This window comes from Heterodontus francisci, chromosome 34 (genome assembly GCF_036365525.1).
Source record: "Heterodontus francisci isolate sHetFra1 chromosome 34, sHetFra1.hap1, whole genome shotgun sequence".
Classification (NCBI taxonomy): domain Eukaryota; kingdom Metazoa; phylum Chordata; class Chondrichthyes; order Heterodontiformes; family Heterodontidae; genus Heterodontus; species Heterodontus francisci.
The window spans coordinates 6,055,991-6,078,184 of NC_090404.1; the positions used below are offsets into that span (position 1 = coordinate 6,055,991).

The 22,194-nt window shown below is 44.7% G+C and overlaps 1 long non-coding RNA gene and 1 gene segment (V, D, J or C); both read right to left on the minus strand.

The window, feature by feature from the left end:
* LOC137348552 (Ig heavy chain C region, secreted form-like) overlaps positions 1–22,194 on the minus strand; it is a 703,592-nt gene that overhangs the window by 44,781 nt on the left and 636,617 nt on the right. The window contains 3 exon segments of the C gene segment in view: positions 11,405–11,713; positions 13,325–13,642; positions 13,852–14,148. Coding sequence covers positions 11,405–11,713; positions 13,325–13,642; positions 13,852–14,148 — 924 coding nt within the window.
* Positions 14,155–22,194, minus strand: part of LOC137348980 (uncharacterized) — a 28,872-nt gene continuing 20,832 nt past the window's right edge. The window contains exon 3 of the long non-coding RNA XR_010969184.1: positions 14,155–14,353. This is a non-coding gene — a long non-coding RNA (uncharacterized lncRNA). The remainder of the gene's footprint in view (positions 14,354–22,194) is intronic.

Here is a 22,194-nt window from a genome sequence, read left to right on the forward strand (position 1 = left end):
TCAGCTGAAGATGGTTGGACCTAGGACACTACCCTGACGAACTCCTGCAGTGATATCCTGGAGCTGAGATGCTTGACCTCCAACAACCACAGCCATCTTGTTTGCGCTAGGTATGACTCCAACCAGCGGAGAGTTTTCCCCCTGATTCCCATTGACCTCAGTTTTGCTAGGGCTCCTTGATGCCATACTCGGTCAAATGCTACCTTGATGTCAAGGGCAGTCACCCTCACCTCACCTCTTGAGTTCTGTGTTTGAACCGAGGCTGTAATGAGGTCAGGAACTGAGTAGCCCTGGAGGAACCCAAACTGAGCGTCACTGAGTAGGTTATTGCTAAAGCAATTGCCACTTGATAGCACTGTTGTAAACACTTTCCATCACTTTACTGATGAATATTCAAGGATATTCGACATTGAGGAAGGACATGTATAAAGGAAAAGGTGCTGGCGTTGCACTGATAATAAGGGCTGTCATCAGTACATGAAAAAGGGAGGGTTTCAGATCGGATGAACAAAATGTGGACTCTGTTTGGGTGGAGCTAAGAAACAGCAAGGGGCAACAAATGTTGATAGCAGTTGTTTATAGGCCACCAAACAATAGTGGTAGTTTGGTGCATGGTATTAATCAGGAGATTAGGGAAGCATGTAACATGGGTAGTACAGTAATCTGCATATGGACTGGGTAAATCGAATGAGTACTCATGCTCTGGAGGACGAGTTCCTGGAGTGTGTTAGGGATGGTTTTCTGGAGCAATATGTTGAGGACACGACTGGAGAATACGCTATTTTAGATCTATATTATGTAATGAGAAAGGGTAAATAATAATCTTGTGCAAAAGAAGCTTTACGAATGAGTGACCCTAATATGATAGAATTTTACATTATGTTTGAAAGTGATGTAGTTCAATCTGAAGACAGGATGTTAAATTTGAACAAAGGAAATTATGAAGGTATGAGGGACAAATTGGCTGAGTTGGATTGGGAAAATGCATTAGAATGTATGACAGCATATAGGCAATGGATAGTCTGTCAAGAATGATATAGTTTACAGAAAATATACATTCTTTCAAGGCAGAAAACCCCAAAACTAAAGGCAGTCAACCGTGGCTAACAAACGAAGGTAAGGATTGTATAAGATTAAAAGAAAAGGTCTATAAAGTTGTCATAAATAGTAGTAAACTTGAGGATTGGGATGATTTTAAAATATAGCAAATGAGGATGAAGAAACTGACAAAGAAAGGGAGAATAGAATATGAATGTAAACTAGCAAAGAACATAAAAACGGACTGCAAAATCTTCTATAGATACGTAAAAAGGAAACGTTTGGCTAAGACAAATGTGGGTCCATTACAGGTAGGGCCAGGAGAATTTGCAATGGGGAATAGAGAAATGGCAGTGAAGCTAAATGATTACTTTGTGTCCGTCTTCACTGAGGAAGATACAAGAAATCTCCCAGAATTAAAGATCCAAGGGACTAGGTAAAATGAGGAATTGAAGGAAATTAGTATCAGTAAGAAGGTTGTAATGGAGAAATTAACTGGGCTGAAGGTTGATAAGTCCCCTGAACCTGATATTCTACATTCCAGACTGTTGAAAGAGGTAGCTATGGAGATAGTGGATGTATTTCTGATCATCTTCCAAAAGTCTACAGATTCTAGAACTGTTCCTGCAGATTGTAAGGTAGAAAATGTCACTATTTATGAAGTGGATGATTGACCACTATTTAAGAAGGGTAGGAGAGAGGAAACAGGGAACTACAGACCTGTTAGATTTACATCAGTTGTAGGGAAAATGCTAGACTCTCTTCCAAAGGATGTGATAAATGGACACTTGGATAATAATGATCTGGTTGGGCACAGTCAACATGGATTTATGAATGGGAAATCATGTTTGACGAACCTGTTGGAGTTTTTGGAGGATGTTACTAACAGAATTGATAAAGGGGAGTCGGTAGACGTAGTATAGATGTATTTTCAGAAGGCTTTCGAAAAAGTGCCCCACAGGAGATTGGTTAGCAAAAATTAAAGCACGTGGGATAGGAGATCGTATACTGGCATGGATTGATTAACAGGCAGAAAACAGAGAGTAGCAATAAACGGGCCATTCTCGCATTGGCATGCTGTGATGTGGGGAATAAATGTAATATTTCCAAGTTCACGGATGACACAAAACTAGGTGGGAATGTATGCTGTGAGGGAGATGCAAAGCGGCTTCAAAGGGATTTGGCCAGACTTAGTGAGTAGGCAAGCACATGGCAGATGGAATATAATGTGGAAAAATGTGAGGTTATCCACTTTGATAGGAGGAATAGATGTGCACAGTATTTCTTAAATTGTAAGAGATTAGAAAGTGTAAATGTACAAAGTGACCTGGATGTCCTCGTCAAAAGTCACTGAAAGCTAACATGCAGATACAACAAACAATTAGGAAGGATAATGGCGTGTTAGCCTTTATCGCATGAGGATTTGAGTACAGGAGTAGTGAAGTCTTGCTTCAGTTGTACAGAACCTTGGTTAGACCTCACCTGGGGTACTGTGTGCAGCTTTGGACCCCTTACCTTAGGAAGGATATTATTGCCAAAATGAGAGTGCAAAGAATGTTCAGCAGATTTGTTTCTGGGATGGCAGGACTGGCCTATGAAGAGAGATTGGGGAAACTGGGCCTGTATTCTCTAGAGTTTCAAAGAATGATAGGGGATCTCATTGAAACTTACAAAATACTTAAATGGATAGACAGGGTAGATGTGGGTAAGATGTTTCTGCTGGTTTGTGGAGTCTAGAACCAGGGGACACAATTTCAAAATAAGGGGAAGCTACCTAGGACCGAGATGAGGAGAAATGTCTTTAGATTTAGATTTAGATTTTTTAGATTTAGAGATACAGCACTGAAACAGGCCCTTCGGCCCACCGAGTCTGTGCCGACCATTAACCACCCGTTTATACTAATACTACATTCCTACCACATCCTCACCTGTCCCTATATTCCCCTACCACCTACCTATACTAGGGGCAATTTATAATGGCCAATTTACCTATCAACCTGCAAGTCTTTTGGCTCAGAGGGTTGTGAATCTTTGGAATTCTCTACCCCCAGAGGGCTGTGGAAGCTGAGCCATTGAGGATGTTTAAAGCAGAAATTAACAGATTTCTAAATACAAAAGACATAGAGGGATATGGGACAGTGTGGGGAAAAGGGCATTGAAGTGGATGATCGGCCATTCTGGTATTGAATGGCGGAGCAAGCTCTCTAGGCTGAATAGCCTACTCCTGGTCCTATGTTCCTTTGTCCTCGGTTCATATGTCGCCATATAAATACAAATTGTTGATGTCGACATGAGGAAAAACAATTTTATGCAAAGAGCTGTTATGCCTGACAGGGCAGCGGAAGCAGGTTCAAAAGTAACATTCAAAAGTACAGATAATTGGATAAATACTTGATGTGCAAAAATAATGTATCGAGCAGACGGTTTGTGTGTGCTCGTTCACATTGTTCCGATCAAGCAGATGTGAGTATCTTATCGCGGTGGACATTAGGACCCTGCGGCAGCCCATCCGGCGATGCTGTGAAGTCGATTAGACCATCGGCCATGTTTGTGTGTTGGGCTTTGCTCCTGAAGTCCCCTCTTGCCCTGAGCAGCTCTTCCCTTGTCTCCCTGTCAGTTTCCCGGAGACTTTGACCGCGGCCTGTTCACAGTTTTTATTTGATCAGAGTGGTTGCTGGCTCGGAGATAGTTTCTACCCAATGAACAGATTCCACAAGGTAGTGACTATGATCTTTCAAAGAAGCCACAAGCACAGAGTTCCCCCAAGATCCATTAAGCTTCATCATGTTTCCATTATGCTGGAATGTTTTCTGTCACCATTAACAATTCTGAGCTCCCTGGCGATAGTTAATAGACCCCTCTCAGGCCTCTGACTGTAGCCCAGCTCGGGGTGTTTCCATTCACTGACAGAAAGCTCACCACCGACTGGTCTCACAGCACCACTGAGGACAAGTAGAAATCATAGAGTCGTAGAGTCGTTTCCGGCAGAGAAGGAGCGTGCTCTGCCCATCGAGTCCATGCCAGCACTCCGTGGCGCAATCCAGTCAGTCCCACTCCCCCGCTCGATCCCCGTTGTGCTGCAAGTTTATTTCCTTCAAGTGTCCGTCCAATTTCCGTTTGACATCATTGCTTGCCTCCGCTTGCACCACCCTCATAGGCAGCGAATTCCGCCACAAGTAGGGCTCCACTTGCTCCCACAGGAGGAGCTGCATGTAGAGGGGCCTCCCCCTCCCCTCCATCCTGAGGAATAGGGAACTCGTGCCCAGACTTCGCAGCCTTGATGTTGATGGTGGTAGGAGGAACCTGGGGACCCAGAACAGGAGACAGCTCCCCTCCAACATATGGGCCCTGCACCTCAGGGCCCTGTGTTACCTCTGTGGAGGGGTGCCTTCTCCTCTTTTTCCCGCTAGGGCGCAGAGGCTCAGAGACCTCCATGTCATCAGAGGCCTCCGCCTCCGCACCCTCCTTTTTTTTAGTTACTCTAGGCCTGAGCCCAGCCCTGGGACAGGTGGATTCCCTGGGAGTGGACCTTGGGCTGAGCTCAGGCTCGGGTTGTGTCATGGTGTCCAGGGGACGAGTCTCTTGATGTTTACATTTCCTCCGCACCTTCCTTCCACTCGGATGGGCACTCACGGAACTGACTGAGCGGTGTCTGTAGGATGTGTGGGGGGAGTGGGAGGAGGTGCAGTGGCGCCACCCTGGGCCGCCGAGGTCGAGGTGGAGTTGGCGGCCAGGAGGTTGGGGCAGTTCTTATGAACATGCCCCACTGCCTTACAGACGTGGCACCGCGCCCCGTCCGATGTCCAGAAGACGTGGTAGGCCGTCCCCTGGAACTCTGCATCAAAATGGCCCTCCAAAACCTCCTCCGATGCCATCTTCATAAATAGCTGGTGATGGAAGGAGTAGACATGTCGGAGGCTGTGCTCCCGAAGACCGAGCGGGATTGGGGTGATCCCCGACCTTACCTCCCCCAGATGGTGCAGGTGAGGGAGGGGGAGCTCATTGGGAATGAAGGGCGGGACAGTTGATAATATTATCCGCTGTGCAGTGGCCTCCAGAGGGTCCACCGGCAGGGAAGTCCCACCCACAGTGAGCCTTTTATTCAAACCCAGGGACATGGCCCGTTCGGTCTTCAGGAAGAACACAGCCTTCCCGTACATTTTTGAGGCTGCCACAATGGCCGAGGGGCCGACAACCTCAGCCATTGCCTTTACACAGGCCTGTATAGACATATTGGGGTGGGGATAGCTCTTTACCCCACGGCTCGAAGCAATTAATTTAAAAGGTGAGTGGGTCACACGGGCGGCCATAGAGGCTACAGCCGCATAGGTATGTGAGGGCCCCGCCGCCGGTGATGATAGGATTGCCAAGGATTCAAGAGCCAAACCTACCCCCAAATTCCAGGAAAACAAACAAACATTTCCAAGAAAAGTAGATCTGGGGGGAGGCTGAGGGAATACAGGAAAGGGGAAAGACAGGCTGCAAGCGACAACTTTGATTTTTTTTCCTTAAAGTGTGGTACTCTGAACACTCTAACTACTCCTGGTCTTCTGGTCTTCTGCTTGTGGTTGTGGGAGGGGTCTTCACCTGGGTCAGCCGAAATCTACCCAGGCACTAGTTAGATCCTTCTGTCTCTATAGCCAGGCAGCTTCAGCTGACCCAGGCTGAGCAATTCGGGTGGGGAGGGAGCTTCCTTGTGTCGTCAAATGCAATTGCACAGCTCCCTGCAGAATTGTACAGCGCCACCCCTTGTTATTCCGGCCTCTTCTATCTCCCACAACAGTCCAAATGAAATAGAAGTCTGGTGCTCGACGTCCACCTCGAAATACAAGCTTATTCCCAAGTCTTTCCTCCTCTGCAACAAAAGTTGTTCAAAGTTTTTGCAGTTCTCTCCTCAGCTCTCCCTCTCCAGCAGCACCTCAAGCAACTGACTGCAGCACTGTCCGCTGCACCTCGTTGAGACACTCAGCACACTGCAGTCCCAATCAGACAGCAGCCAACCCCATTTTTTTGTTTGTTTTATTTTAGCCGGTATGGGAATTGAACCAGTTTTTTTTTCTTCTTTTTCTTTAAATTTTTCATGTCGAGGGTGCCTTTATTGCTCAGGCCCCCTTTATATACATGCTTATATTTTTAAAATAACTTTATTAAAAACAGAAATAAACAAAAACTCAAATTAAAATGCCATTTTCGGCGTCGACAATGCATTCCAGTCCCTACGGTGCCCAAGGGTTGCGGAAGGCTTCAAGCGTACCGGCGGACACCACATGCTCCTTCTCCAGGGACCCGTTAACATTGACTAGACACTCTGTGGCGGCGTATAAAAGTCGGACCCGGGCCACGAAATGTGGCCCGACTCCAAAAGTGCGCAGAGTCCCAAAAAGGTAGTCGTGATCCACCCTGTCAAACGCCTTCTCCTGATCGAGGGAGAGAAAGCCGAACAACTGTCCAGGTGGATGTTGTCCTGGATGGACTGGCCCGGGACAGTGTAGGATTGGTCGGGGTGGATCATGTGGGCCAGCACGGAGCCCAGGAGGGTAGACATAGCCCGAGCAAAAATCTTATAATCCATGCTGAGGAGGGAGACCGGACGCCAGTTTTTAAGCAGGCGGAGATTGCCCCTCTTCGGCAGCAGGATGATGACCACCCTGCACCACGATCGCCAGGCTTTCCCCCAGGACCCGCGCGTAATCGTCCCCCAGGATGTCCCAGAACGCCCTGAGGAACTCCACGGTCAACCCATCCAGCCCTTGTGATTTGTCCCTTGAGAGCTGGTGGAGGTCACCAGTCAGCTCCGCCAACGTGAGCGGAGCCTCCAATCCTTCGGCGCCCTCCGGGCTGACCTGCAGCAGGTCCTCCCACAAATCTCTGCATGCATCCTCACTGGATGGATCCGGAGAGAACAACGCACTGTAATAAGTACGGACCAGGAGGCCCAATCCCTCCAGATCCGTGATGGAGGATCCGTCGTCGGCCAGCAGCTCAACGAGCTGCAAATGGAACCCCCCGCCATTTTTCCAGAGAGTAGAAGAAGGGTGACGCGCGGTTCAAATCTTCCAGGGTCTGGATCCGCGACCTCACGAACGCGCCTCGGGACCCGATGAGCTGCAGGTCCCTCAGCGCGCCCTTCTTCTCTTTGTACGCCTGCAGCAGGGCCGGGTCCACGACGGCATGATCGTGGCGGGACTCCAGGTCGAGCACCTCGCTCTCAAGGCGCACGATCTCGGCTTCCCGCCTCTTGGTCGACCCCTTCGCGCACTCCTGACAGAAGACACGGATGTGAGTCTTGCCCACATCCCACCATAGCCTCAAGGAGGGGAAGCCCCCCTGCTTCCTTCTCCAGTTGGCCCAGAATCGACAGAACGAGTCCCGAAATCGCTCGTCCTCCAGCAGCCGGTTGTTAAAGTGCCAGTACGTGGGTGCAGGTGGGGAAGGAGGAGCTCACCAGGAATGAAGGGCGGGACGTTGGATAAAATGACCCTTTGTGCAGTGGCCTCCAGGGGGTCCACTGGCAGAAAGGTCCCACCTACGGTGAGCCCCTTGTTCAGAGCCAGGGACACCGCCCGCTCGGTCTTCAGGAAAAACACTGCCTTCCCGTACATTTTAGAGGCTGCAACAATGGCCGAAGGGCTGACAACCTCGGCCATTGCTTCCACGCATGCCTCGATCGTCATGTTTGGGTGGACGTAACTCTTGACCCCATGCTTCGATGTTATTAATGCAAACGGTGATGGGACAACGGGTGCAGCTGCAGCAGCCGCAGCAGCATATGTCCGGGAAGGCCCCGCCACCAGCAAAGGAGGGCTTGCCATGGGGTCTAAGAGCCACGTCCACCCCCAAGAAACAAAGCAATTTTACACAATTGAAACAAAACAAACAAACTTTAAACAATAGTGGAGTGGGAGTAGAGGAGGATCGGGGTAGGAAGGTAAAGGAAAAAGGGGGGATAGGTGACTGAGGTGACTGATTGGAGGAAGGGGGACAAAGGCTGAAAGGGATGTTTAATCCAACTGCCAGTTGGAGCACCTTTGTAACAATTAGTCCAAAACTGTTTGTTGTCTTCCAGTTGGGGGAGGCGTCTTTGCCTGGGATGGCTGGAGCTGCCCGGTACTCTCCTCTTCTGCTTTTAACAAGAAAGTCTTCACCCGGGCAACTCCAGCTGTCCCGAGCAGGCAGTTGGGGTGGGGAGGGAGCTCCCTGGGTGCAAGCCCCAATACAAATTCAGGGGCCCCTTACTGGATTTGGCAGACCCACCCAAGTCTTCCGGCCTCTTCTCCCTCCCCCAAACTGTTCAAACTTAAGACTCCTTCAGGTGGCCTGACACCCACCTCTCCAAAACAATTGCAGCCTTTTTTGATGGTTGCTCTCCACTCTGCATTCACCTCTCTCCACTTTCTCCAATTACTCCAGTCTGCAATCTCCTCTCTCCACTCTGCAGTTGCTGCAGCACTGGTGCAGCTGCTCCCCCTGATTGCTGGCAGTAAGTGCTCCAAATTGTCCAGCCAATCCCAGTGCTGTACCTGTCCTGGGAGTGTTTGATGGGACAGTGTAGAGAGAGATTTACTCTGTATCTAACCCATGCTGTACCTGCTCTGGGAGTGTGTGATTGAACAGTGCGCAGGGAGCTTTGCTCTCTTCTCAGCTCATGACGTTCCCGACTTAAATGCGATATATATATTCTCTCGATATATAGATATATATATCGAGAGAATAATTCTTATATATACTTATATACGTACTGAGGCCGGGAAAGGCGAAATATAAGTAAAGGTCTGTCCCTTTCTATTGTAAACAGCATTTTCTTCTGTGTGATATAACACACTCACGCTTACATTCATTGTCTTCCTGCTTCCACGGGCACCAGTAGAGTTTCTTCCTTCCATTTATTTGGTTCAATCCGTCTTTGGTTGATAAGCAGTATCTACCTCCTGTGATGTTCTGGATTCGGTCTCCAATCTTCTCAGATTCGCTCCGCTCAGCAGGATATTTTGCTTGTTCTTGAATGGGATATGAGAGTCTCTGGCACGGCCAACATGTGCTGCCCATCGCGAATTGCCCTTGAGAGGGTGGTGGTGAGCTACCTTCTTGAACCGCTGCAGTCCATTGGGTGCAGGTACACCCTTAGTGCTATTGGGAGAGAGTTCCAGGATTTTGACCCAGCGACAGTGAAGGAACAGCAATATAGTTCTAAGTCATAGGAACATAGGAAGATAGGAACAGGAGTAGGCCATTCAGCCCCTCGAGCCTGTCCCGCCATTCGATGAGATCATGGCTGATCCGCGGCCTAACTCCAGATACCTGCCTTTGGCCCATATCCCTTAATATCTTTGCTTAACAAAAATCTCTCGATCTCAGATTTAAAATTAACAACTGTTCCAGCTTCAACTGCTGTTTGTGGGAGAGAGTTCCAAACCTCTACCACCCTCTGCGTGAAGAAGTGCTTCCTCATCTCTCTCCTGAACGGTCTAGTCCTAATTTTTAGACTATGCCCCCTAGTTTTTGAATCTCCAACCAGTGGAAATAGTTTATCTTTATCTAGCCTGTCCTTTCTGTTAATATCTTGAAGACTTCGATCAGATCACCCCTTAACCTTCTAAATTGTAGCGAAAACAGGCCTAATTTGTGTAATCTCTCCTCGTAACTTAACCCCTGTTGTCCAGGTATCATTCTTGTAAACCTACGTTGAACTCCCTCCAAGGCCAATATATCCCTCCTAAGGTGTGGTGCCCAGAACTGCTCACAGTACTCCAAGTGGGGTCTAACCAGGGTTTTGTACAGCTTCAGCATAACCTATGTGTCAGGATGGCTTGTGGCTCGAAAGGGAACTTGCAGCTGGTGGGGTTCCCATGTGTCTGCTACCAATGGTGGTAGAGGTCGCGGGTTTGGAAGGTCTTGGCGAAGGAGGCAAGGTGAGTTGCTGCAGTGCATGTTGCAGATGGTACACACTGCTGCCACTATGCGCCGGTGGCCGAGGGAGTGAATGTTTAAGGTGGTGGACGGGGTGCTGATGAAGCAGGCTGTTCTCTCCTGGATGGTGTCGAGATTCTTGAGTTTTGTCAGAGCTGCACCCATTTAGGCAAGTGCAGAGTATTCCATCACATTCCTGACTTGTGCCTTGTAGATGATGGTGGACAGGCTTTGGGGAGTCAGCAGGTGAGTTACTCATCGTAGAATTCCCTGCCTCTGATTTGCTCTTTTATCCACAATATTTATAAATCTGGCCCAGTTACGTTTCCTGTTAATGTTAACTCCCAGGATGTTGATAGTGGGGGATTCAGCGATGGTGATAACGTTGACTATCAAGGGGAGATGGCTAGATTATCTCTTGTTGTGTGTGCATGGTCATTGCCTGGCATTTGTGTGGTGCGAATGCTACTAGTCACTTATCAGCCCAAGCCTGGATATTGGCCAGGTCTTGCTGCATATGGACATGGACTGCTTCAGTATCTAAGGAGTCACGAATGGTGCTGAACATTATGCAAGCATCAGCGAACATCCCAAATTCTGACCTTGTGATGGAGGGAAGATCACTGATGAAGCAGTGATCGGTGGAAGCAGTGAAGATGGTCGGGCTTAGGACACAACCCTGCAGACCTCCTGCAGTGATGTCCTGGGACTGAGATGATTGTGTTTTAGCCACCACAACCTGTTGTGCTAGGCATGACTACAACCAGTGGAGTATTTTGCCCCTACTTCCCATTGACACAATTTTGCTAGGGTTCTTCGATGCCACACTCAGTCAAATGCTGCCAAGGGCACTCACGCCTACCTGACTCTGGAAGTCAGCTCCTTTGTCCATGGTCTGTACTGAGTGCTGCTGGAGTGCATAGAGTCTGAAGGAGGGAGTTTGGCAAGGGAGGGGATTTTAAGGGTTGATCTCTCTAAAGTGTAGTTTTTCTTTACATTTAGCAATTAACTAAAATGATTGTTTAAGTTAAGAGGCAATTTAAGTTTCTTACGGTTTTAAACAGGGATATATAAGCTCTCTGAGAGTAATAGTCTGTAGATAATTAGGTAGCTAGCTTAAACTGGTATCTGAGCTCTGGCACAACTGACTCGTCATTGCTTTCAGAGGGATCAATTCAGGGGGGCGCTGAGTGCTGCTTGTCTGCTGGAGTACACAGTGTGAAAAAGGGAGTTTGGTAAGTGAGGGAGTTCCAAATTAATTAAGATAAATCAATTTAATTTAATTAACACAATACACATGGCAGGACAGGAGATGTGTCATGGCTGCAGCATGTGGGAGCTCCTGGATGTCACGGCAATCCATGGCAACCACGTCTGTTGTCCGTGTTTGCGGCTTGACGAGCTTTGGCTCAGGAAATAGGCACAACCTCTCACTTATTGCTTCAATCTCTCCGCTCACCTTCTTCCTTGTGGATGGAATCTCTGAGAGGAGTCGGCAGATCCTGATGGCTCACCACACAGTAGAACTCAGCCCCACTCAGCCAGGATTGTGTCGAGATGTTTACGGTGCTGATCACACTGTCGGGATCCTCTCCTGGTTGGACGGCAATCTCAGATTTCAAAGGCTTCTGTTCTTGCATCCAGGACACATTGATGCCATAAGGAGCATTAGACACGACGCAGGTTAAGGTCACCGTCGCCTCCAGTAAGACCTGTTCTATTGATGGTGGCAGTAGTTTAATTACTGGATCATTGCAGGAACAAGGAACTGTAAAACAGAAATAAAAGTCAAACAAAGATTCATCTTCAGAATCAGACACCAATATTCAGCCTTCACTGTCTCTAGGAGAATAAATCAACTTCGAGATATCGACCTCAAGCTGTTGCTCAAATAATATCGTTTATTGGAAGGACAACAACCTGAAAAGGCTTCCGGGAGATTCTATAACATATACTGTGTACTTGCACCCTAAGAAGCCTTTATAGGCTTTGAAGCAAGTACCCGCCGTAAAAATCGAATAATTGAGGGAGAAATTGTGTGACGCACGAAACAATGTTTTTTCTGAAATTCCTGGCGGAACAGGCTCGAGGGGCCGAGTGGCCTACGACTGCTCCTGTTATTTCCGCCCGTTTATCGGGCTTTGCGCTGGATCACATTTCCGTTGATTATAATGGCTCTGCCTCCCAAGGACACGAGTTATATATCTAATTCACACTGGCTCAAAACGGGTGTCAAATGAAATTCCGAATTTTAGGCCCAATAGGAAACAAAGTTAATATTCTGGCGCCTTGTCACGATATTTCGGGTGTTGAAAATATGTTGGAACCAATCAGAGGAGAGGTGGAAGGTCGAGAAAATGCAGTTTCAGTGAGTCTTTTTGAGGCGGAGAATAACTTTCAATAATGGTGTGAGGCAGTTTGCTAATATATGTCGTGAGGGAGAACTCCTCATGTGTCAATCTCGAGTCAGAAGGCATTCTGCTCAGAGGGCAGTAATAGAAACATAGGAAAACTGAGAAGGCCATTCAGCCCGTCGAGCTTATTCCACCATTCAATCAGACAATGGCTGATCTGTATCTTTGTACCGTCTACCCATAGGTAACCCTTAACACCATTGCCTAACTTCAATCTATCAATCTCAACATGAAAATAGTCAATTGATGCCAAACTTCAAGAGCGAGTTGAGGGAGAGAATTCCAGATTTCCGCTACCCACTGTGTGAATAGCTTTCCCGATATCATCCCTGAATGACATTGGTCTAATTTGAAGGTTATGCCCCCTTGTTCTGGAGTCGCCCACCAGAGGAAATATTTTTCTCCGTCGACTCCATCAATTCCAGTAAACATCTTAAACACCTCAATTAGATCACCCTTTAATCTTCTATACTCAAAGGAATACCAGTTGGGTCAATGAAACCTGTCCTCTTATTTAACCCGTTCAGCCCCACTATCATTCTAGTCAATTTGTGTTGCATCACTCCCAATGCCAATATATTCTTCTTGAGCTCATGAGTCCAGAATTGAACACAGTTTTCTAAATAGGGAGGATGCTCTTTCTGACACTTGATGCCGAGGCTATTACCTGGAAAGGTTTCCAGACACCTATTGCTGCTATCAGCCAAATCACGATAATCCTGATATCAAGGCCACCTCACTCATGAAATGACATCAAAGCAGAGGGAAACATTCTTTGGTGATGTGATGACATGTTGAACAGTGAGCAATTCTAATTCAGCACTCACAGCGGATTGAGGCATACAACTACACGATGGCGAATTGGAAAAATATTCAGTGCTTTGTAATAATTCCAATAAATTGTTACGTTTGATTATCATTGGAGCACAAAATGATCTGGAACTTCCTGGGATTGTGTCTCTTACCCTGAGATCCGGTGATGTTTCGGCTTTGGGTGACCTCTTGATGGGAGACCTGGCAGGTATAGACCGTGTTGGTGAACCATTCCCGAGCGGGGACTGTCAACCGACTGGTCGCTGAGAAGTTCCCGTTCACTTCACAGGCAGGAGAGGTGACGAAGCCCGAATCCATGGGTTGTCCATCCTTCAACCAACTCACGGTTATTGACTCTGGATGGAAATCGATGATTGAACACACGACAGTTGCAAATCTGCTGCTTGTGGTTTCTTCACTGGAAGTCTGGGTGAGGATAACAGTTGGATGGACGATGTCACCTTGACAATCTTCAAGAAAAACATGTTAGACATTTCTGGAAGAAAGTAATAACTAATGCAAACTATTCTAATAATTTTACAGGTTCCTTGCTGTCAAGCAGACACTAACTGGAGTTTCCAGGGATCAGAACTGTGCACTATACTCTAAATGTGATATAGCCAAACCTCTACACAAGATCACGATAGCTTTTCTGTTTTTCAGTTTCCACAACACTAACCTGGAATTTCCTTGATCCAGAGCGACTCTCCGCGTCGAACCTCGCAGTAGATTTTGCTTCTTCCCACCTCTGACTCGGTGATGGTTAACTGGCTGCTCAGGGTGTAGGTTCCCTTCTTGTTCAGCACTGACGGATAAGTCTTCAGCCCAGTGGTGATCGTCTCTTTATCTTTCTTCCAGGAAACGCTGCTGATTTCGGGGATGCAGTCCATCGCCAAACAGCCGTAGGCCATGGAGCCGTCGGTGTTGGGTTGTTCACAGGAGCACAGGCCGTAAAGTGTTGGGGGAGACGGTGTCGCTGGGCAAGAACGACAGATTGAACAAGTTAGACTCTGTGATTCATGATTATTAACCAGACAACTCGGAATTTCACTCCAGCTAGAAACTGATTCCAATATCTTCCGCTTAAAACCTTCATCCGCATTTGAGCTTCTATCAGTTCCATCATTTGCTGATCATCACATGCCGGTCCCCTGGTCAGGAACACACCTCTCTTTCAGGACCTGTTACATTACAAAAGTAAGAGCCTTTTGACGCCATCTCAGTGAAGTATCTTTTATTAGATTAAACTGGAAGTGGAGTTTCCCCGCTAATCCGACCAGTATTTATTTCTGAACCAACAGCACTTCGCCAAAAATAAAACACTCAGCATTTATTAATTGCAATTATTGGAAATTTTCTCTCTGCAAATAGCTTGCTGGGTTCCCCCACCCCACCACTCCGTCCCCACCCCCAGCGCCCATCACCCCGCTCCCATCCACTTCCCCACCTCCAACCCCCACCCCCCGGAAAATAGCGACTGCTATTTAAAAGTGCCATCTGTTATTCTAATAGGTGCTTATAAAAATGTGCTTAAAACTCGAAACTTGATTACCAGGCAAAGTAATTCCACTATTTTCTCATAAAAACCTAGAACAAATCCTAGCATGTTCATGACCCAGGCTTATCAAACAATAAAAATAATAGCAGAGAAGGAGGCCATTCGGTCCATCAAACCTGTGAAAGATGACTCCAGCGATCCCGCTGACCTTCCAATTCCTAATCTTCTTTTCAAAAGTTCCATTTTATCCAGCTATTTTAGATTCTATTTACAGCCCTCTTTCTGATAGGACATTCCAGATCCTAACAACCCCCTGTGTAGAAGAGTAGATTCATACCCTCTTCCTTCATTCTTTTGACGCTGATTTTAAATCAGTGCCCTCCACAGACCAACTCACTGATCTGGGGAAATTGGTTTCTGAATTTCTGTATAAAATATTCATTATTCAAAACACCTCTACCAGACTTCATTTTAATCTTCTATGTTCCCATAACAATAAATATCTTTTACAATAAATAGTTGAAGTCTCCTTTAAAATATGGACTGAATCATTTAGTACACAGATTTCAGAGGGGAATTTTCCACAACCTAGTTTCTGGAATTAAAACTTTGGACGACTCGGCATTGACTCCAGACTACCACTTTCCTTCTCAGTACTTGTGGATTGCGATTTGTGTTCTATCTTTACTGAATGGATCTCTCCCGAGTTTAATTCTCCCTCCAACTCAATTAATAATCCGAATTAAATCCGATTCCAAAAAATCGGTCATCTGGAATGATGTTCTTGAAAAGGTCCATTTAATTTTTCAAAGTATCTTCCCACCCCTCACCAGTGAGAACTGGTGTTGCTGACTGTGCTGTTACAGCCACCTCTTCTTGCTGCTTGCACCGATCATAATGTGATCAGGACAGGCTCCTTCTATAAATATCTGATATTGACATCACTTACACATTATACATCGAGTGAATACATCGAGGTTCCAGGCAAGGAAGGACAAAAGTTCCTGAAGTGTTATTGCTGACATGGTCAACTCTCACTTCTGGTTTGTGTGGACAATTCAAACACCTGCAATTTATTGATCAGGTATTGAAAGCTCGCTCACCAATATAGTGTAAAAGATTGTCGATGTTGATGGCGCAGAAGTAGGAGATATGGGCTTTCAAATGGCAAGAGATAATATACCACATAAGAGAACATTTGGAAAATAGAAGCGAATAGATTAAAGGGATGGTGGTTACCTGCTAAGATATAGGAAGCAAAGAGAGACGGTGAACCAATGCTTTTCTGACTAAAAAGAATTAACTATTGTGATCCCCTTGCTTGGTCAGAGGGTCATTGTTTTTTTTTGTTAAGTACAATGAGGTGGACTTGAGCACCTGACTACTATATTTAGTAGTCTTTGTACATGGACATCTCTTTGGACTGCCATTGTTCTTAGCTTTCTCGTGATACATGGATCTATCCTTTATTGGCCCAAATAGGACGATGCCAGACTCACCTGTGTTGAAATCCATCTGCCACAGTTTTGTCCAATCACTTAATCTGTCAATGTCTCTGTAATTTTATGTGTCCGTCTATACTACTCATTGCACCACCAATCTTTGTGTCATTGATAAACCTGAATTGATGTCGAAGTTCGAGGATGATACAAAACAAATAGTGAGCAGGATAGTAACAGGGTTCAGGAGGACATAGACAGAGTGGTGAAATGTTCAGTGACACAGTAGATGCAATTTAATGCGGATAAGTGTGAAGTGTAATCTGAAGGTAATGTAATCGAAATGGCACTATTTTGAAGGGGGTAAAAAAGTAGAGGGGCCTGAGGTGCATATTCACAATGTTATGAAGGCGGTTAAGAAAGCAACTTGGTCTTGTAAAATGGATTATTGAATAAAAAAACAAGGAAGTCAGGTTAAAGCTTTACAAATCACTGATTAGGCTGGAGTATCTTTTGCACAATTCTGCACATCACACTTCCGGAAGGATGTCACGGCTTTGGGGAGAGTGCAGAGGGAGTTTACCAGGATTATGTCAGAAATGAGGGAGTTCAGTTATATAGAGTGATTATACAAGTCGAATTGATCTCATTAGGCGGTCACCGAATAGATATATTCAAAATTTTGGGATGTCTTGATGTAGCAGATAAGGAGAAATTGTTTCCTCTGGCAAGTGGGTCAGTGGCAAAATAAATAACTGGCAACAAAATGGAGTGTGGGCGGGGTGGTGTCTGCAGAAGGAGGTTTGTTTACTGATAGACGGTGGTTTTCATAGAACCATAAATTGGCTACAGCACAAAAGGAGACCATACGACCCATCGTATCCATGCAGGCTCACTGCAAAGTGAGCCCGCATCTGGAATGCACAAGGCAACCGGACACGTCCTCGAAGGAGACTAATTTGCATGGTTATGAGGAAAAAACTGGCTTGTAGGATTAAATTGGAGAGTTCTCAGAGCTAACACAGGCTTGACGGACCGAATGGCCGCATTCTGTGCTATAAGATTCTTTGATTCTACCCGACTCAGTAGAATTTGGTTCTTCCAAATTTAATGGGAGGAAAGGCTTCATTAATTTGAACATCTCTGTGACATACATTTTTATTGCTTGTTATATGAAAGAGGATTTTTAAAATAAGAGGATCGGAAGGATTTAGTACAAATGAGTCAATCAGATACTGTCAGAGACTTAAAGCTTATTGTGATTGGCATTGATTTCAGGCTAACTGTATCACTTCAAAAGCTACCCTCTGCTGTGACCCAGTCCAATAACTGCATCTCACCAGAGTTTATCGCTGCCTGTTACCTTTTGAAAATACTTGAACGAAATAATGGTCTCAAACATGAGATTATCATGGTTATTTGGAGCAGGATTCTCGACTTTTCTCCATTTAAATCGCCAAAAGAACTTCCAGCCTCCCATCAGATCAGAACAGGTGCTGTTCTCTGGAATGTTACAGTCACTTCTTGAAACTGTTTGTTTTGAAAGTTCACTCAAGATCAGGCCAATCTCATTCAGTTCCTATCTGATACTTAACATGTTTTAAAATTATTAATTCATTAAAACTTGGTTTTGAATGAATAGTAAAATCAATTAATGTGCGTTGTTTCATCTGGGCAATGGAACAATTTATTTTCATATATCTGGGTCGAGAACTCACAGTTTATGAGTTAGATGCAGATTAAGGATCTTTGAACATTGTGAGGGAAACACTCAGGTCAGGTACAGGAAAGTTAAGTTATAGAGTAAAGACCCGCTTGTCCGGCCCTGTCAGGAGCTGTAAGGTCAGACATCGCAAATGTTATATTCCGGGGAAAGCCACCTCTATACTTCACTGTCACTCTGGGTCAGGTACAGCACTAGTTTAATATAAAATAAAGCTCCCTCTACGCAGTCCCATCAAATACATCCAGGACAACTTCAACCCGGTTTAGATACAGAGTAATGTCTCCCTCTACACTGTCCACATCAAACAGACCCAGGACCGTTACAGCATGGATTAAATATACAGTAAAGCATTGCCAATCAAATATTCAAGGGAGGTACATTACTGATTGCAAACTGACCAAAGCTCCTTCCACGTCTGTCTGCCCTGTCTCTGAACTGGCATTACTGATTGTCACAGACTGGAATACTGATCTCATTGCTGAGGCGCCTCATCAAACTTAAAGTCAAAATTTCACTTTTCTCCCAGATTCAAGTTTCTTAAATAAATGGATCAAGTTGCACTCCCTGAAATGCAGGAGAATGAACCAGAAGGTTTACGATCAGTCGGGAGGACTCAGTGAGCAGGCGCACAGGAACAAATGGTGAAACCATGGGGTTCTCAGCAGCTAGATCTGTTCAATCTGTCAATTTCAATGTGAAATTGCAACCACTCCAAGTCTGTAAGATCTTTGAAATTAAATTGAAATTCATTTCAAAAACTCCCTTCGACTTCCTACTGTTTCTTCCTGTGTGGCTGCAATCTTAAAAACATAAGATATAGTTTCCTGTAAAATGAATACATTGAAACAATTTATTTTCAGGAAAATTTGATGTCCTTAACAGCAGCTCAGTGACAGAGTAAGCATTTAGAAAATTAGGAGACATTTATCTTGCAAACCGATTACCCACTGGTTTGATACAATTTCAGAATTAAACGTTACCAAAAAAATAATTGAAGCAATGCTCAAAGTTAATTCATTAAAATCTGCGGCGGCACCTTATCGAGCTGAGAACAGCTGAGTAAGAAATGTATTGTTCTCAAAATTATTTTTAGACGTAATTCACAATTCTCTCCGGCCCTTGAGATTTTGCACTTATTGGAATCCTGGCAATTATACTACTGAATTGTGGGAGGTCATTTATGTTTAATGAATTAGCACTATTATATTTTAGGCTAATATCCATGTCAGTTGATTTTATATTGTATTTCTTTTAAAAATAGGTAATATCAATTCCAGACTTGTTTCTTCCGGGTACCTTGTGAAATAATTGGGTTTTAATTAAATTATTATGACACTTAATCAATATTAAAAAATAATCATATTAATAGATGAAAACATTCAGACAAATGTATTACTTTCACTGAAATCGAATCGCAGTTCAATCATTTAAAATGAGCAATAATTTCTACTCCCATCCTGTTTTCTATCTACAAACTTGTAAACTGCGCATGTATCTGAATGTGTTGATATATCATGAACTCCATCTATTCTCAGCGAGTATTTCGCATGATGGAATTAGGAGTGGAATATTTTCAAAATTCCAAGCCTGGCCGGCGTCACATCTCACTAACTGTCGATGGGCTGTAACATTGCTTGTTTGTGAAAGCAGGACTCCTGTATTTTAAATATTATCATAAATCTTAACTAGATAAAAAAAAAACTCCCAGGTAGTTTGTCATCACGATGTTTTAATATTTTACGCCCGTAATTAACACAATCCCTGCAAATTAATTGTTAAACATTTTGTGTTTTTTATTGAAAAAAGTTCCAAAACGATCACTGTCAAACTGGACAAGAACAATTCTTTCAGATCATCTACGGCAGTGAAAATTAATGGGAAAATATAGCTGAGATTTTGTTGACCAATTTAACAGTTAAGAATTCAGCATAACTCTCTGGTATAATCTGTTCTTTACCTATAATACTTTCCTATGTGAAGCACAGTTATCAGAGACAAGATGTTGTTATTAAATTCAAAACTATTAACCTTTTGTAAGTAAATGAATCTGCTTGAATTTCAAGGTGTTATTTGTCTGTGTCTAGCCTTACACAGTCTGCAACTTTCTTCGATTTAAATAAAATCATCGGAACAATCCTTTGACTGCCAGCGACTTCTACCTCTCAGGAAAATATTTAACTTAGATTAATGATAATTATCTCGCTATCCAACAACACATGGCATTGAAGGAAGAACATGGTTTGGGCTTCACGCAAAGAATGTAATAACCAGACAGATATATTACTCTGACAAACTGCAATTTACAACTCCTGTTTAAGTTATAAGTAAATACAAGCTGCCATTCCTCTGTTTTAATCAGGAATATACCAATTAATTCAAAAGTGCTCATCAAACTGAACACAGCGGTGGAATCAATGTCTTCTTGTTGAAATAATTTCAAGCTAAATTAAAAATTATCGCCAACCCAGAATTGTGAAAGGCGTTTAATGAATAATGAATCGATGTTAATATTGAAGCATATCTGTTTTCTTTTATTAGGAGATATTGCCATATCTCCTAATATGTTGTTTGTGATATACATTAATGATTTGGAGGAAAGTATAGGTGGTCTGATTAGCAAGTTTGCAGACGACACTAAGATTGGTGGAGTAGCAGATAGTGAAGGGGACTGTCAGAGAATACAGCAGAATATAGATAGATTGGAGAGTTGGGCAGAGAAATGGCAGATGGAGTTCAATCAGGGCAAATGCGAGGTGATGCATTTTGGAAGATCCAATTCAAGAGTGAACTATACAGTAAATGGAAAAGTCCTGGGGAAAATTGATGTCCAGAGAGATTTGGGTGTTCAGGTCCACTGTTCCCTGAAGGTGGCAACGCAGGTAAATAGAGTGGTCAAGAAGGCATACGGCATGCTTTCCTTCATCGGGCGGGGCATTGAGTACAAGAGTTGGCAGGTCATGTTACAGTTGTATAGGACTTTGGTTCGGCCACATTTGGAATACTGCGTACAGTTCTGGTCGCCACATTATCAAAAGGATGTGGATGCTTTGGAGAGGGTGCAGAGGAGGTTCACCAGGATGTTGCCTGGTATGGAGGGCGCTAGCTATGAAGAGAGGTTGAGTAGATTAGGATTATTTTCATTAGAAAGACGGAGGTTGAGGGGGGACCTGATTGAGGTGTACAAAATCATGAGAGGTATAGACAGGGTGGACAGCAAGAGGCTTTTTCCCAGAGTGGGGGTTTCAATTACTAGAGGACACGAGTTCAAAGTGAAAGGGGAAATGTTTAGGGGGGATATGCGTGGAAAGTTCTTTACGCAGAGGGTGGTGGGCACCTGGAACGCGTTGCCAGCGGAGGTGGTAGACGCGGGCACGATAGAGTCTTTTAAGATGTATCTAGACAGATACATGAATGGGCAGGAAGAAAAGAGATACAGAACCTTAGAAAATAGGCGACATGTTTAGAGAGAGGATCTGGATCGGCGCAGGCTTGGAGGGCCGAAGGGCCTGTTCCTGTGCTGTAATTATCTTTGTTCTTTGTCTTCTAATTCAAGTTTCCTTTGTTCCAATTGTATCTTTGCTAGCAGTACCCTGTCTGGGTCTGCTTCCAACACTGCTTCTGCTTCTAACACTGCTTCTGCTTCGTCAGATTCAAGGGAGAAATGGTTGGCCACTAGCCTAACGAGTTCAGACTTTCTAGCCTTGCCATGTACAGTGTTCCCACACTGCTCAGCCATTTTTCTCAACTCTTCTGTAGACATTGCTTTTAACTTATCCCAAGGTCCTTCACCCTGGCTTGGAGAGCTACTCGCTTCAGTGGCAGACATGTTAGTATACAATAACACACATCCACAACCTGTATTGATTTGCTCTTTTTTGATAGGGATGAGATATTCAGAGTCCATGAGCACACGGCATTCTGCCTGGCAATTCCTTTGTTTGGGACTTCAAAAACTCTGCAATAGTCATGTGATCAAAACTGGTCTGACCATTTCTGTGTACTGGAGGAACGGTTATTGGCTCCCTTTGTTTCCACATTGTCTGGTACTATGCAAATGTCCTTCCAGTCAGACACTGCAATTTTTAAAGTTTTAATGTTCATGTGGCGATATAATGTGTGCCTCAGTCTTGGCAGGTGGCGTTTGCCTGGCACTATCCTCTTCACTACCAACTACACGGCCAATTTGTGTGTCATCAGCAAATTTCCCAATCATGCCTCCCACATTGAAGTCCAAATCATTAATACATACCATAAACAGCAAGGGATCCAACACACAGCCCTGTGGAACGCCACTTTCCATTCACAAAATCATCTGTTGACTATTGCCCTTTGTCACTGAGCTAATTTTGGATCCAACCT